This window comes from Schistocerca americana, chromosome 6, assembly GCF_021461395.2.
Source record: "Schistocerca americana isolate TAMUIC-IGC-003095 chromosome 6, iqSchAmer2.1, whole genome shotgun sequence".
Classification (NCBI taxonomy): Eukaryota; Metazoa; Arthropoda; class Insecta; order Orthoptera; family Acrididae; genus Schistocerca; species Schistocerca americana.
Genome location: NC_060124.1, coordinates 458,209,501 through 458,224,017, shown reverse-complemented (window position 1 = coordinate 458,224,017; position 14,517 = coordinate 458,209,501). Strand labels below are relative to the sequence as shown.

The 14,517-nt window shown below is 42.6% G+C and overlaps 1 protein-coding gene across 1 annotated transcript in view; it reads right to left on the bottom strand.

The window, feature by feature from the left end:
• Positions 1-14,517, bottom strand: part of LOC124620207 (protein O-mannosyl-transferase TMTC2-like) — a 107,942-nt gene that overhangs the window by 53,341 nt on the left and 40,084 nt on the right. Inside the window, exon 3 of the mRNA XM_047146875.1 lies at positions 1,493-1,577. Coding sequence (XP_047002831.1) covers positions 1,493-1,577 — 85 coding nt within the window. The remainder of the gene's footprint in view (positions 1-1,492; positions 1,578-14,517) is intronic.

Genomic DNA, 14,517 nt, shown 5'->3' with positions numbered 1-14,517 from the left:
GCTTTGGACAGTAACCTGTATTGGAGCATTTCCTTCATGTAACCCAAAGAAATACCATCAGATTGAAGTCGCAGTATTTCCTCTTCGTGTTCTTCGTACGGATCGTCAACAATCTCATAATCTGCTACATAAAGCCCCGCAGCAATCAGCAAGGTATCGTCATCACCACACGCACTGTTTATCAACAAATGTAGCAAATAATCATACAAATGTTCGACAATCGTTCGATCCCTTAAGGAACTTTCCGATCCTTTACAGTTCGTAACATATTCATCGACCTTGTTACTGAAGTCGCGAGCTATTTTTGCTGGATTCATATTGCCCGCGGAATACATCTCACGTATTTAATGCACTCTCGTCCAAAGTAGCGAACAGTCAACTGCCAGCCAGGGAGCCTCGTTGTCAGGAATACTGTCTCTTCCGTGGGCTGTAGTCGACTGACGTCGTGTGTTTCGATGTTTGTTTAGGTGTAGCGTCTCCATACTATGGCGCAGATACCTCGCATCTGACGGACAGATAATAACTGTCTGAAAATAAAAAAATTAAACTTTTCACTCGAGGGAAGACTTGAACCAAGGACCTCCGCAGCTGCTCACGCTAACCACGGGACCACGGCGCCCCTGAGCTCACACTCTCCTTGATGTAGCCTATCTTGCGCATGGACTACTCAGTTTGTATATTTTGCTTATTTTTTTCATAGTTCCATACAACTTCTTCCTATTTTCTCGATTGAGCTGTGTTCAGTTTTTCAAGGCCTATCCACTGCGCCAACTTATAACTAAATCTGAGGGGGGGTGCGATGGGGAGGTTCGCTTGTGACTTTTATTTATGCAATCCTGAATTTCTCTGAACACAGCTATCTAATAATGTTTAATCAATTTAACCTAACTGCTTCAATTACTGGCACAATGTTTATACAGGATTAATTCAAATAGCGAGATGATGAGAGCTTAACTCCAAAAACGAGCTGCTGATGAATACATTCCTAACATTAGTGGCTGCGTGCTAAAATATTTATAATGATTACCTTAACAAGTGCTGATACTGCTCCTTAGTACCGACAGTATTAGAAATCCAGCTAATGCTCTACAAGCAGCAGCGTCTCCTTTATACACCCCGGTACAGAAATACTATATCGACATACTTAGAATTTTTAAATACGTACGCGTCATACTTAAACCATAGCATAATAGCCGAAAAATCAATAAATAAACCTATAGCAACTGGTGTAACAAGCGAAATGCAAGCTTTTCTCACTAAGTATACGTATCTTTGCAACGAATAAAAATTGAGCACATGTTACATGGAACGTTTTATTCGAATTAGCATAAAATATGAATTCGTGAAATATTTGAATGTTGACTGTTCTTCTCGAAACCCCAACAGCTTATCTCATAATGACTGTAATTCCAAAACGTCCTGGATGAAAAACCGCGGACACTAGCAGTAGCGAGCGTGTTTCCAGTGCACTAAGACAAGCCGAGGTACGTACCGAAGTGCTGGTGGACGCTGGGGTCTTCCGGAGCCAGCTGCAGCGCCCTCCTGAACCAACGCTCAGCCTCAGCCGCGCGGCTCCTCTGAAACGGAAAACCCTCCACTTTAGTCACAAATACACGCTCAATTTACTGCAGTAATAGTCACTGCTGGTTGTTCAATGACTACAGTACTAATCACTGCCGTCTGCCAACTTAATACGATATAAACTACTGCTCTGCGCTGAAATAACTTCATTGGTGCTACCTGTTGTGCACTCAACTAAATAAAATAATATTTCCACACTAACTGTAGGACGAAAAAATAGTATCTAGTAGCTGCCGTGTGGTACCAGCCGGAAGCCTACAAATACCTAGACATTTTGCATTTCCACAACATCAGACGCGGGCTTGTAAAACGTGCGGCCAGCAAAGAGTACACCCAAAGGGCCAGAAAAATGTTGAAGAACAAACTGAGAGACGGCAATACCAAATAGGCAACCAATAACTGGGTCATATCCACCACCAGATACACGGCATGAATAGTGAATTTGGCACAAGTAGAGTTGAGTAATCTGGACAAGAAAACAAGAAGAATCACTCTCGCACTGATGTCGACAGGTTATAGTTGCCCAGAAACGTATGCCGTACAGGACCTGCATGTGAGCGAGACAGCGCGAGAGGAGAAGTGTGCACCTGCAGACTATGTGAAACACAGCAAAGACCCAGCTCTGATTGAAGTCAACAACAGAAAGCTTTTCGATGCACAAAAAAAAAAATTAAGAATCGGTATCGCAAATTTGCACACCAGTGCCGGATTTACAGCCTAAAGAATAAAGCTATTGTCGGGGTAGTTTTTAGAAAAGATTGGTTTAAAAGCTTTCGAACGTGTATGAGCGTCCAAATCAATAACAGCAAATTCTGTGCAAAGTTGACTCTAGAACACATACGGATTTCGTCGTATAAGAATATGAAACTTTTAGAAGGGTCTTATAATCACTACTGATAGCGATTAAATTAATGCTTACAGGAACACTACCAGAAATTGCTCTAGTCATGGAGGCTCTTCTGGTTGATTAGGAGTTTAGTATATTTCAATTTGCATTCACCGACCTCCTTGCATTCTACACGAAATTCCGTAACTTGAAAAGGAATTGAATTCCTTCTGTTTCCATTCGTAGGTGCAGATACAGTTGATATGTAAAACGTTAGAAATTTTTGGACTCTGGATTTTCACAAAAATTACTAATGTTCAGCACATACAAATGAGATGACAAAAGTCATGGCATACCTCCTGATATCGTGTTTGACCTTTCTCCCTGCGTAGTGCAGCTGCTCGACGTAATATTCGCTCAACAAGTCGTTTGAAGTTCTCTGCAGAAATATTGAGCCACGTTGCCTCTTTAGCCGTCCATAAGAGCAAAAGTGTTGCCGGTGCAGGATGTTGTGCACGAACTGACATCTCGATTATGTACCATAAATGTACGAGGATTCATGTCAGGCGATCTGGGAGGAAAACAATTCCCTCGAATTCTCCAAAACACTATTCAAACTAATCGCGAACAATTATGGGCCGGTGACGTGGCCCATTGTCATCCATAAAAATTCGGTCATTATTTGGAAAGGTAATGTCTCTTAATTGTTGCATATGATTTCCAAGTAGCCAGATGTAACGGTTTCCAATCAATAATCGGTTAAGTTAGGCCAGAGAACGCAGTTCATTCTATGAAAACGCAGTCCACACCATTATGGAGCCACCAGTAGCTTGCACAGTTCCTTGTTGACAACTCTCGAACCCCACTATCAGCTCTTACCAACTGAACTTGGGATTCATCTGACCAGGCCACGGTTCCCTAGTCGTCTAGGGTCCAATCGATAAGGTGAAGAGCCCAGAAGAGTCGCTGCAGGCGATGTCGTGCTGCTAGCAAAGGCACTCGCGTCGGTCGCCTGATACCGTTGCCCACCAACGCCAAATATCGTCGCACTGTCCTAACGGATAAGTTCGACGTACTCCACACGTTAATTTCTGCTGTCATTTCACGCAGTGTTGCTTGTCTTAGCACGGATAACTGTACCCAGGAAGGCAGTCGCCACTGCGCTGTCCGTGGTGAGCAATAATGCCCGAAATTTGGTATTCTAGGCGCACACTTGACGATGCGGAGTCGAATAACGATTTTCGAGATACAATGTCAAAGTCTGTTAATTCCCGTTGTGCGGCCATAATCCCGTCGCAGACCTTTTCACGTTAATCACCTGAGCGCAAATGAAAGCTCAGCCGACGCACCGCGCTTTTGCGCCTTGCGCACGTGGTACTACCGCCAATATCCCATGACTTTCGTCAACTCAGTGTACGTATGTACTCGTATCTTGAAGTACTAACAGACGCAAAAGGCATTCGGCTCGATTTCAAATTCCAGCAGTTCGCGTCAGCGGAAGGAAGTCGGAGGCTGCAGAAAAACTACTCCATGACCAGCGCCTTTCTGTGCTGTGGCTATCAACTAACAATTCTCAGAGAGAAAAATGGCAAAATTTGTCGAGACTGTTGCGAAATGTTGCTATTAATCCCAAAACGAAGGAAGATGAGAACTATGGCGTTTGAAATGTTGTGCTATAAAAATGTAGAAAGTTAGGTGGATAGCTAAAATAAGAAACGAGGTGGTTCTGCGCAGGACCTGCAAGGAAGAGATATCTGCAAAATGCTGACTAGAAGACGGCCCAGGATAAATGGGGATGTGTTAACGCATTAACCAGTAGTTTCCATGACAGTAGAGGGAGCCACAGCGGGAAACATTATAGAAGATAGGAATATTGCATTTCTTTGGTGTGTTACCGCTTGGTGCATCTTTGAATAGAAATATAATGAAGATTATCAGTTTATTCTGGATGTTGACATTAAAGTATATCTGCATACTGAACATGTTAACGATACACAGTCTCCGATTTCCACAGGTCGCATTATTGAGTAGAGCGCGGCCAGGCAAGTAAGTAACAGCTGAGTAGAGTCGTAGACTTGTTGTTGTTGTAGAGACGTGGTGAGAGGTTGTTATATAACAGCAGAATGAGCAAGTTGGACAGTGGATGTGGCGCATGAGTCTTTTGTTTGAGATGTTCCACCATATGTAACCTAGTAATTAAGGATAACTTTTAAGACGACTGTAAGAAAAAACAGAACTTCAGAAAGAGATAACTTATTTTAAGTTTGTAAGCTGCAAGTGCGAGTTCAGTAATTATTGCTGTGCAAAGATTTCATCTTGTACAATAATATCTACGAGTCGGTAATCATGTGTTCAGTAGTCTAATCTTCCCCTATTTAGATTAATTAAATAGAATTGGATTAGGAATTCAAGAAAACATATTTTTGTGACAGAAATACTTTGTAGAATCAAAAATTATGATGTACGATAATGAAACGAGAGACAATGCTGATTGTTCACATTAGTTTCAGATTACTTTTGCGTCATAAAAAGGACTGGTTATAATTTCAAACCACTTCATTTCGTCTTTTAAAATTATTCAAAAAACATAGTCTTACTGTTCAAAGGAAATCATGATTGGTAAAATTTGCAATGTAACTATTTGAATTTTGCGTGAACTGTAATTAATAATTTTAAAAAGAGAATCAAAAACTAATTTGCTAAAAGAACAGTTTGAAAGAAATAAGAATAAGAACGTTGACTGCCGCGTAGTGATTTATTTTATACCATCATTTTCAATACAGCCGAAGAAAAGTAACGTTTTACGTTTAAATGGAAGAACTTGTTATAGGGCCGAAACGAACATTTTTGACAGAAAATTAGGAACAATTTTCAGTCAGTAAAATTTCATGTAAAATCAACACAAATGTTACTGTAATGAGACATATTTAATTGACGTAAGAGTTAGTCATTCTGAGTACACTTCTGAATCATTATTTTATGCAATCTACTTAACAGACCGTCAGATATATTTCAGATTAAAATAACATTTCTAAAAAGTAATTTGCATAAATAAATTCATGTTAAAAAACTGCTTCGCTCTGGCGTTTCTAGATCAGAATCTGTAACTAGAAATTAGAATTTACAGTTTTCAGATTGTTAGAGAGAAATTCAGTTATACACAGTTTCAGCAAACAACTTATAACATGACAGATAACTTCAAATATATGCAACAAATAATTGAGGGAACTGGATGTAGGTCTACTGTGAGACGAGAAGACTAGAATGTACAGAAGGATATCATGGCAACATGTCAGTCAGAAGAGTGTTTAAAAAAAAAGGTAATACGAAAATTTGTCAACACGGAACTGAAGGGAGTGAATAATTTCGTTTTCAGGGCTTTACTGCAGCTTATATGCAACGTAGTGAGACTCCGATAGAGGTATATAAGCATAAACATGCAGGGAAGGTATTAGTGTGTCAATACTATCATTCTGCCACGCGTGTGGTAAATGCGGAAATGCGAATGCATACAAACAGGAGCAACGTGCTGTTATTATTTTCTTGTCTGCCGAAGGAAAATCAGCGGTAGAGATCCATCGAAGAATAAAGAATGTATATGGGGCAGCATGTCTGTCGAAAACGACCATCGTGGAATCGTGCACGACATGGGGTGCAGCTGCTTTGTGATAACGCACGTCCACACATCGCAAATGTCGTAAAGGAGAGACATGCCAGCACCCACCCTATAGTCCAGATCTCTCCCCATGCGATTACCACTTCTTCGGTCTCTTAAAAAAGGCCTTAAGGGGTTGGCGGCTCCCGTTGACCGAGGAAGCTCAGCAGGCAGTTACAGCAATTTTCACGCAGCAGGAAAGGTGTTTGTTTCATCAAACTGTTATCTTCAACCTGATGCATCGGTGGAATGATTGTTTCAATTTTTGGGTTGGGTTGATTTTGGGGAGGAGACCAGCGAGGTCATTGGTCTCATCGGATTAGGAAAGGCCGGCCGAAGTGGCCGAGCCGTTCTCGGCGCTTCAGTCTGTAACCGCGCCACCGCTACGGACGTAGATTCGAATCCTGCCTCGGTCATGGATATGTGTGATGTCCTTAGACAGGTTTAAGTAGTTCTAAGTTCTAGGGGACTGATGACCTCTGCTGTTAAGTCCCATAGTGCTCAGAGCTATTTTTGATTAGGAAAGGACGGGGAAGGAAGTGGGCCACGCCCATTGAAAGGAATCATTCAGGCATTTTCCTGAAGCGATTTAGGGGAATCACGGAAATCATAAATCAGTTTGTCGGACACAGGACTGAACCGTCGTCCTCCCGAATTCGAGTCCAGTGTGCTCACCACTGCGCCACCTTGCTCGGTTATTATTGCAATGCTCGCGGCGATTTTGCCCGGTTGGCTTACCGATTCTGGACTGCACGACTTTCGAACGGAATCTTTTTGATTTTAAGAAAGTCATGTTCCACAGTGCATGCGAACAGTCCCGTCAAATTTTACCACAGCACAGTTACTCCATTTTCAACTAATATTAACTCTCGCAGGTGCATACATTTCATTGAATGTCTCTGTACAGCTTATCATATTTTTGTAGGCAAAAATTCTGTTTTTAATTATCCAGATTGAGAATGCAGTCGGTGTGCTTAGGGACTATCACTGACATTTTTCTTTTGCCATATATTCGACTGATAATGCTCGTATAGTTTTCAAACCATGAAGTTTTATTGAGTAAGCAGAAGTAAAATAACTCATTTACGTCGGAATTTGAGTCATTCTCCACATGCTGTTCTTCAAGTTTTTAAAGAAACAAGGGCTATAGTTACTGTCGGTATCGTTGGTAAGCTACACTCTAAGAATATTCCTTTTTCAAACCAAACCAGTCAGCCATATTCGAGATACAACCAGCACACATTTCTTTTAATAAGTCCGTAAGTTCTTTCCAACAATTAAGTTATTGATATGGGTGCATTATACTGACTTGTTTGTCCGAACAAAATAAGCAACTCAGTCTCTTCGTCTTCCTATTGCCCGTTTTCATACCTGTTCTGCTTTATTGCTGCAGTATTCCACCAACGTAACACGCAAGTGTAGCGGGTTGCAGAATCACCGAGTCTGTAGGCGACGCTAGCAATCAGTCCGCCTACATGCGGCGCCCACATCACCAGTGGGAGGAGCGGCAAACACAGAATAGCTTGTTTCCACTATGCGATGTACCGGCAATTGTCAAGAACATAGCCAACTGTCCATGCAGTATTTGGGCTGCCGAAAGGTTTCGGAATGCTGGTTCCAGTTGACACTTCAACCAAAACAACGAGCAGCCATCAGTCAATCACCGAGCCTCTGCCTCGGCGGCTTGGCCCTGTGGACACACGTGCAAATATTTCGTATCAGCCGGTTACTGAAATTAATGCTTCTGATTAACGTACAGCTGTTCCCTTGTGATCCGTCTACACTTTGAGCTTGCTCTGATTTCACTCAACAGGGATAGTGATCTGCACCGGACGTGTAACTTCTACATCTGCCAATTATTCATAAACTTAAGAGAGAAATCATATAATTTCGAAACACCTTTATATTCTTTATTCAGACAATTAGTAGCATCAGTGAATTTCATGTGAAGAAAGGTTTCTAAACTATTGGCCATTAAAATTGCTACACCACGAAGATGACGTGCTTCAGACGCGAAATTTAACCGACAGGAAGACGATGCTGTAATATGCAAATGATTAGTTTTTCAGAGCATTCACACAAGGTTGGCACCGGTGGGGACACCTACAACGTGCTGACATGAGGAAAGTCTCCAACCGATTTCTCATACACAAACAGCAGTTGACCGGCGTTTCCTGGTAAAAAGTTGTTGTGATGCCGCATGTAAGGAGGAGAAATGCTTCCCATCACGTTTCCGACTTTGTTAAGGGTCGGATTGTAGCCTATCGCGATTGCAGTTTATCGTATCGCTACATTGCTGTTCGCGTTGGTCGAGATCCAATGACTGTTAGCAGAATATGGAATCGGTGCGTTCAGGAGGGTAATACGGAACGCCGTGCTAGATCCCATGGCCTAGTATCACTAGCAGTCGAGATGACAGGCATCTTATCCGCATGGCAGTAACGGATCGTGCAGCCACGTCTCGGTCCCTGAGTCAACAGATGGGGACGTTTGCAAGACAACAACCATATGCACGAACGGTTCGACGACGTTTGCAGCAACATGGACTGTCAGCTCGGAGACCATGGCTGGGGTTACCCTTGACGCTGCATCACAGACAGGAGCGCCTGCGATGGTGTACTCAACGACGAACCTTTATGCACGAATGGCAAAACGTCATTTTTTCGGATGAATCCAGGTTCTGTTTACAGCATCATGATGGTCGCATCCGTGTTTGACGACATCGCGGTGACCGCACACTGGAAGCGTGTATTCGTCATCGCCATACTGGCGTATTACCCGGCGTGATGATATGGGGTGTCATTGGTTACACGTCTCGGTCACCTCTTGTTCGCATTGACGGCACTTTGAACAGTGGAGGTTACATTTCAGATGTGTTACGACCCGTGGATGTACCCTTCATTCGATCCCTGTGAAACCCTACATTTCAGCAGCATAATTCACGAACGCATGTTGCAGGTCCTGTACGGGCCTTTCTGGATCCAGAAAATGTTCAACTGCTGCCCGGCCAGCAAATTCTTCAGATCTCTCACCAACTGAAAACGTCTGGTCTATGGTGTCCGAGCAACTGGCTCGTCACAATACGCCAGTCACTACTCCTGATGAACTGTGGTATCGTGTTGAAGCTGCATGAGCAGCTGTACCTGTACACGCCATCCAAGCTCTGTTTGCCCGCATCTCGTGGTCGTGCGGTAGCGTTCTCGCTTCCCACGCCCGGGTTCCCGGGTTCGATTCCCGGCGGGGTCAGGGATTTTCTCTGCCTCGTGATGGCTGGGTGTTGTGTGCTGTCCTTAGGTTAGTTAGGTTTAAGTAGTTCTAAGTTCTAGGGGACTTATGACCACAGCAGTTGAGTCCCATAGTGCTCAGAGCCAGCCAAGCTCTGTTTGACTCAATGCCCAGCAGAGATGGTTATTCTTCGTACTGATTTCTCAGGATCTATGTAACCAAATTGCCTGAAAATATGTTCACATGTCAGTTCTAGTATAATATATTTGTCCAATGAATACCCGTTTATCATGTGCATTTCTTCTTGGTGTAGCAATTTTAATGGCCAGCAGTGTATGTTTGTTAAAACAAATTTTATGTTGTTTAACGCTAAGCTGGGAGCCTTGTTTTTCTTGTAGCATTGACGTAAGGTCACTGCATTTTCTACCTGGCTAGACCAAACTGCAACCAAACTTGACCTCAATTTGATCTCAGTTTTTCACTAGAATCGATAGTATTTTACCTTTCCGCTTTCCATCAGGTGCCATGAAACACTGTAATGTGAACATTCCCGTGGAAACCTCCCAAGTCATCTTACATTTCATTCAGGGACGAACAATTGAATTTGATGTATGCAAAGCAGCACGTAAATTAACGCTGCACTACAACCCCAGAATATGAAACAGTTTTATTAAAAGTACCACTGAGAAAGCGAATTTAATGTGAGAGTAGTGCATACATCGTCAGATCATGTAAAGTCGTATGTCGTGTAAGTGAAAATCATCACACACCGCGTGGGGTCGCTACCCACTGTTGTCAGCCAACAAGAGAAATCGTTGGAGAATGATTCCTAGCGCTGAGTAGTTTAGGGCCTGACGTGTAAAATGGGAAGGCTGTTGGCGGATTTCGGGAGTTAAGACGGTCGAGAGTGGACGAATTATGTGCGGAAATAAGATTATTAACACTTCCGAGACTGAACCTCTATTTAACAAAAGAGTGCTGCGTACTGAATATAGGATTACTCAAATAATATTATTTTTGATAAAGTGCAACATAGTGAAAATATGTGGTGTAATAGGTAATAACTGCATAGGTAATAACTGCATATCTACATAACAGTAGAAATAATAAAAGATAATACAAAGGGAATGATTGTAGGTCTCTATTATTTCATTGAATCATTTGCCTACAAATTTACATCTGGGAAGGATCAATGCACTCCGTCGCTACTCAGTCTCATTTTAAGGAAACAAAATTCTGATTTTATTGCATGAATTGCACCACAGTTCTTTAGCCGAATTACACTGCTTTTTAAGATAGGGACTTCCGATGTCAGTGTTGTTTGCATGTCGCAGAATCTATTAATATTTTTCCTTGCATTCAGACTCCATTCACAAATGCGGCTACATCGAGTAATAAGGACAGACATTTAAACTCTGTTTTGTATAAACATTAATATTTAACAGACAGATTACAGTAGGTTACTATACGTGACTAATCATACCAGAATAGACTCGAAAGGCCACGTTGCAGCTTCTCCTGCTTTATTTAAAGTGAAACAGAAATTTGCATTTGCCCCAAAAATATGAAAATAGTTTGCCACAAAATTCACCGATTTCAACAAACTATTCACCGTCTTCAACAAAATCATTACTGAATTCGAAAACTTACTGAACAGTTTTGATTCTGGCTACATCCAGAATCATGCGGTAATGTTACTGTCCTACTTAGCCTCGGTAGCAGAAGGTTTAGTTTTACTCGGCTTGCATGATGTGGAGGCCGTTGAAACAATGGCTGTTACGAGTGGTCCGTGACGAATTAATTCTAGTCGTGACTGAAATGATAGGACGCTTATAACCTTGTTGTTTAGCGCCCTCACCCACAAATCGTCGTCATCACCACCAGATTCCAAAACACAGTAAGATCGCCATAAGCGTACAAGATCAGTCCAGAATGAATACCGAAAGAGAAAAACTGTAAAATAGCAGTGATGGAACACTGTCGCAAATGGCAGGCTTCATGGGTCGACAGGCAAGTGATGTACGAGGGTTGGAACTTTAATAGTGGCAACTATTTATTTACAGCTCCCACAAAATAGATACGTGTTTCAAAGTTTTACTGATCCTCAGAGTAGCCACCAGCATTGTGTATAACCCGTAGCCAGCGATGTGGAAGTCGTAGGATGTTCTTAACAGTGCCAGTTGTGTTGACAGTTAGAGCGGCGCGGTCTAGTGACCGACGAATTTGTAGAAGTTCTGAAGCGAATGCCGTTAAGTGTTTCCATCAGTTTAGAAATCGAGTTGAACACACGAGGGCTTAAGTCAGGGGACTGCAGTAGGTGGCATAGCACTTAGCATCCCCCTCAGTCAAACAAATCAGTAACAATTCTTCAGTTTCTCCCGGCGTATTTGTTGCTCCAACAGTCCACGGGTATACTGCCGGTTCATAGTGTCCAACGGGCACAATAGTTCGGCGATCAGACATGTCGCCATCGTCAGGTGCGCTGACGAACTGAGCTCCTGAGGGCTGCTCTCTTCGCCGTCCGCGCCCGCGAGCCGGCGGTCGCGAAGACGTGGCCGCCCGCCCTCAGCTCAGTTCGTCAGCGCACCTCACGATGGCGACATGTCTGATCGCCGAAATATTGTGCCCGTTGGACACTATGAACCGGCAGTATACCCGTGGACTGTTCGAGCAAATCAGTAACAGCTTGCACTGTAGATGCTTGAGCATTGTCCTGCAAAATGATGGTCAGGTCCTGCAGGAAGTGTCATCACTTCTGTCGTAGGTTGTGTTCCAAAAATGAACAGCACAGAGACAGAAATGATGACACTTTCTGCAGGACCTGACTATCATTTTGCAGGACAATGCTCAAGCACCTACAGTGCAAGGTGTTACTGATTTGTTTGACTGATGGTGCTGCTAAGTGCTATATCATCAACTGCACTCCCCTGACTGAAGCCCTCGCAAGTTCATCTCGATTTCTAAACTGAAGGAAACACTTCACGGCATTCGCTTCAGAATTCCTACAAATTCGTCGGGCAATAGACCGCGCCGCTCGGACTGTCAACACAACTGGCACTGCTGAGAGTATCCTACGACTTTCACATCGCTGGCAATGGGTTCTACACAATGCTAGTGTCTACTTTGTAGGTCAGTACAATTTTGAAACACGTATCTATTTAGTACGAGCTCAAAATAAATAGTTGCCACTGTTAAAGTTCCAACCCTCGTATTTACAAACAGAAAACCGCCGTCGGGCGGGCTTTGTATACAGCTGACTTACGCCATTTGTGAGCCCACGACCAGCTCTGACCTCAACTAAATATGTTACGAGCTGTATTATTGACCACTTTGGATAAAACATTCCATATGACACGTCTTTAATTTCCATTGGTTGCTGAACAGTAACGTACAGAGGTACGTTTTCATTCCGTAGGTCGGTACCCCAGCTTCTATGGGTTCATTTATCCCGTTATTCGAACACCGACTGATATTCCTACGAAAACCCACATTCCTTTGTGAAGACACAGTTTAAAGAACGCTTATCGGAAAATGCGTTCTATGTTACCGCAGACGATAAGTTGATTGGGCGTCTTGCGGTACCGCAACGTCTTACAGGTACACTTTGTTGAAAACGCTATGTACACTTTGTTGAAAACGAACTTCCAGCATTAGTAGAGGAGGTTTCTTTCGCTACATCTTAGTATATATTCTTCCAGCATCAAAGGAACGGTGCACATTATAGTGTTCATGTGACACACCTAAAGCTGACGATTCTAGGATCATCGATCGGTAGAAACTGTTACCTTTCTTGGTCAGGAAGGTCCACATTAAAATGCTACCTGTCAGGATGCCTCAAAAGTGAAGTTTACAAAGGAGACGCAAACGCAAGAGACGATTTGATCGCTACTTCAAGATGACCACTGAAGAACTACACACTGCGTCGCTAACACAGTTTAAAGTAACATTGACATTTGAGGTGCTAATGAACATCACCTTGTGGACTAAATCATTTTATATGAAATCATCTTATACAAAATTGTTTTCAAATTATTTTATACTACCGCATAAGACTTTTACCACTCCTCACGAAACATCATGAATGTCGATACTGAGGCCCAAGGATAAACCGAATCTCTCACTATTATTACATGTGACACCACTTCAGACGAAAACATTCTGGAAATAGCATTTCGCTGTTTTATTCAGGCCTGAAGATGTTTTGCTGTGCTGTAATTAATATAACTACATGATCGACAGATTGCAGTTTTTGGGGGTAGTACCGTCCGCGTGCAGCCAATCCCTGTAGGCAAGGCTCTGCACATACCGACAAAATTGGCAAAATAGCGAATACGTGGAGCTCGTGACAAAATTACGAATGCCTGGCGGCTGTCCACTACCATTCCAGGCGTTGAAACTTCAGTATTTCAGTTGGAGTACAGGTCAACCAAACCGATTTTCCGCTCGTCAGTGCTTTTACACAAATAGAGTCTAGAAATCAGCTATTCCAGTTTCTCATTCAGTCAGCACAATCGCACCTTATTTTCATTAAAATATTAGAGGTAGGGAGGCTGATGATCAGTTTAATATTATTTACTTCTCCCACAGCACAATGCTCCGTCCAGATTAGTCGATAATTTTTAAAAGAAAGCTCATTTCGAAAGCAGCTCTGCGTCTACATGGGAGCGAAAAATCGATTTTTCTTTAGGTAAGCAGTCTTCTGATCGGTTTGAAGCGGCCAGCCACGAATTCCTCTCCATTGCCAACCTCAGAGTAGCACTAGCAACCTTCGTCATCAATTATGTGCTGGATGTATTCCAAACTATGTCTTCCTCTACAATTTTTATCCTCTAGAGATCCCTCTAGCGCCATGGAAGTGAACTTTTGGTGTCTTAAGAGATGTTCTATCGTTCTATCGCTTCTTGCTGTCAGCCTTTTCCATATATTCCTTTCCTCTTCTGTGCAGAATATATTCATTCCTTATCCTATCAGTCTACAACATTTGTCTGTAGCACCTCATCTAAAATGCACGATCCTCTTCTGTTCCGGTTTTCACACAGTCCATGAGTCACTACTATACAGTGATGTGCTCTAAACACACACTCCCAGAAATTTCTGCCTATGCTTGATACTAGTACACTTCTTTTGGTCATGAATGCCCTTTTTACCAGTGCTAGTCTGCTTTTAATGTCCTCCATACTCTGTCCGTCATTGATTATTTTGCTCACTAAGTAGTCGAATTACTTAACTT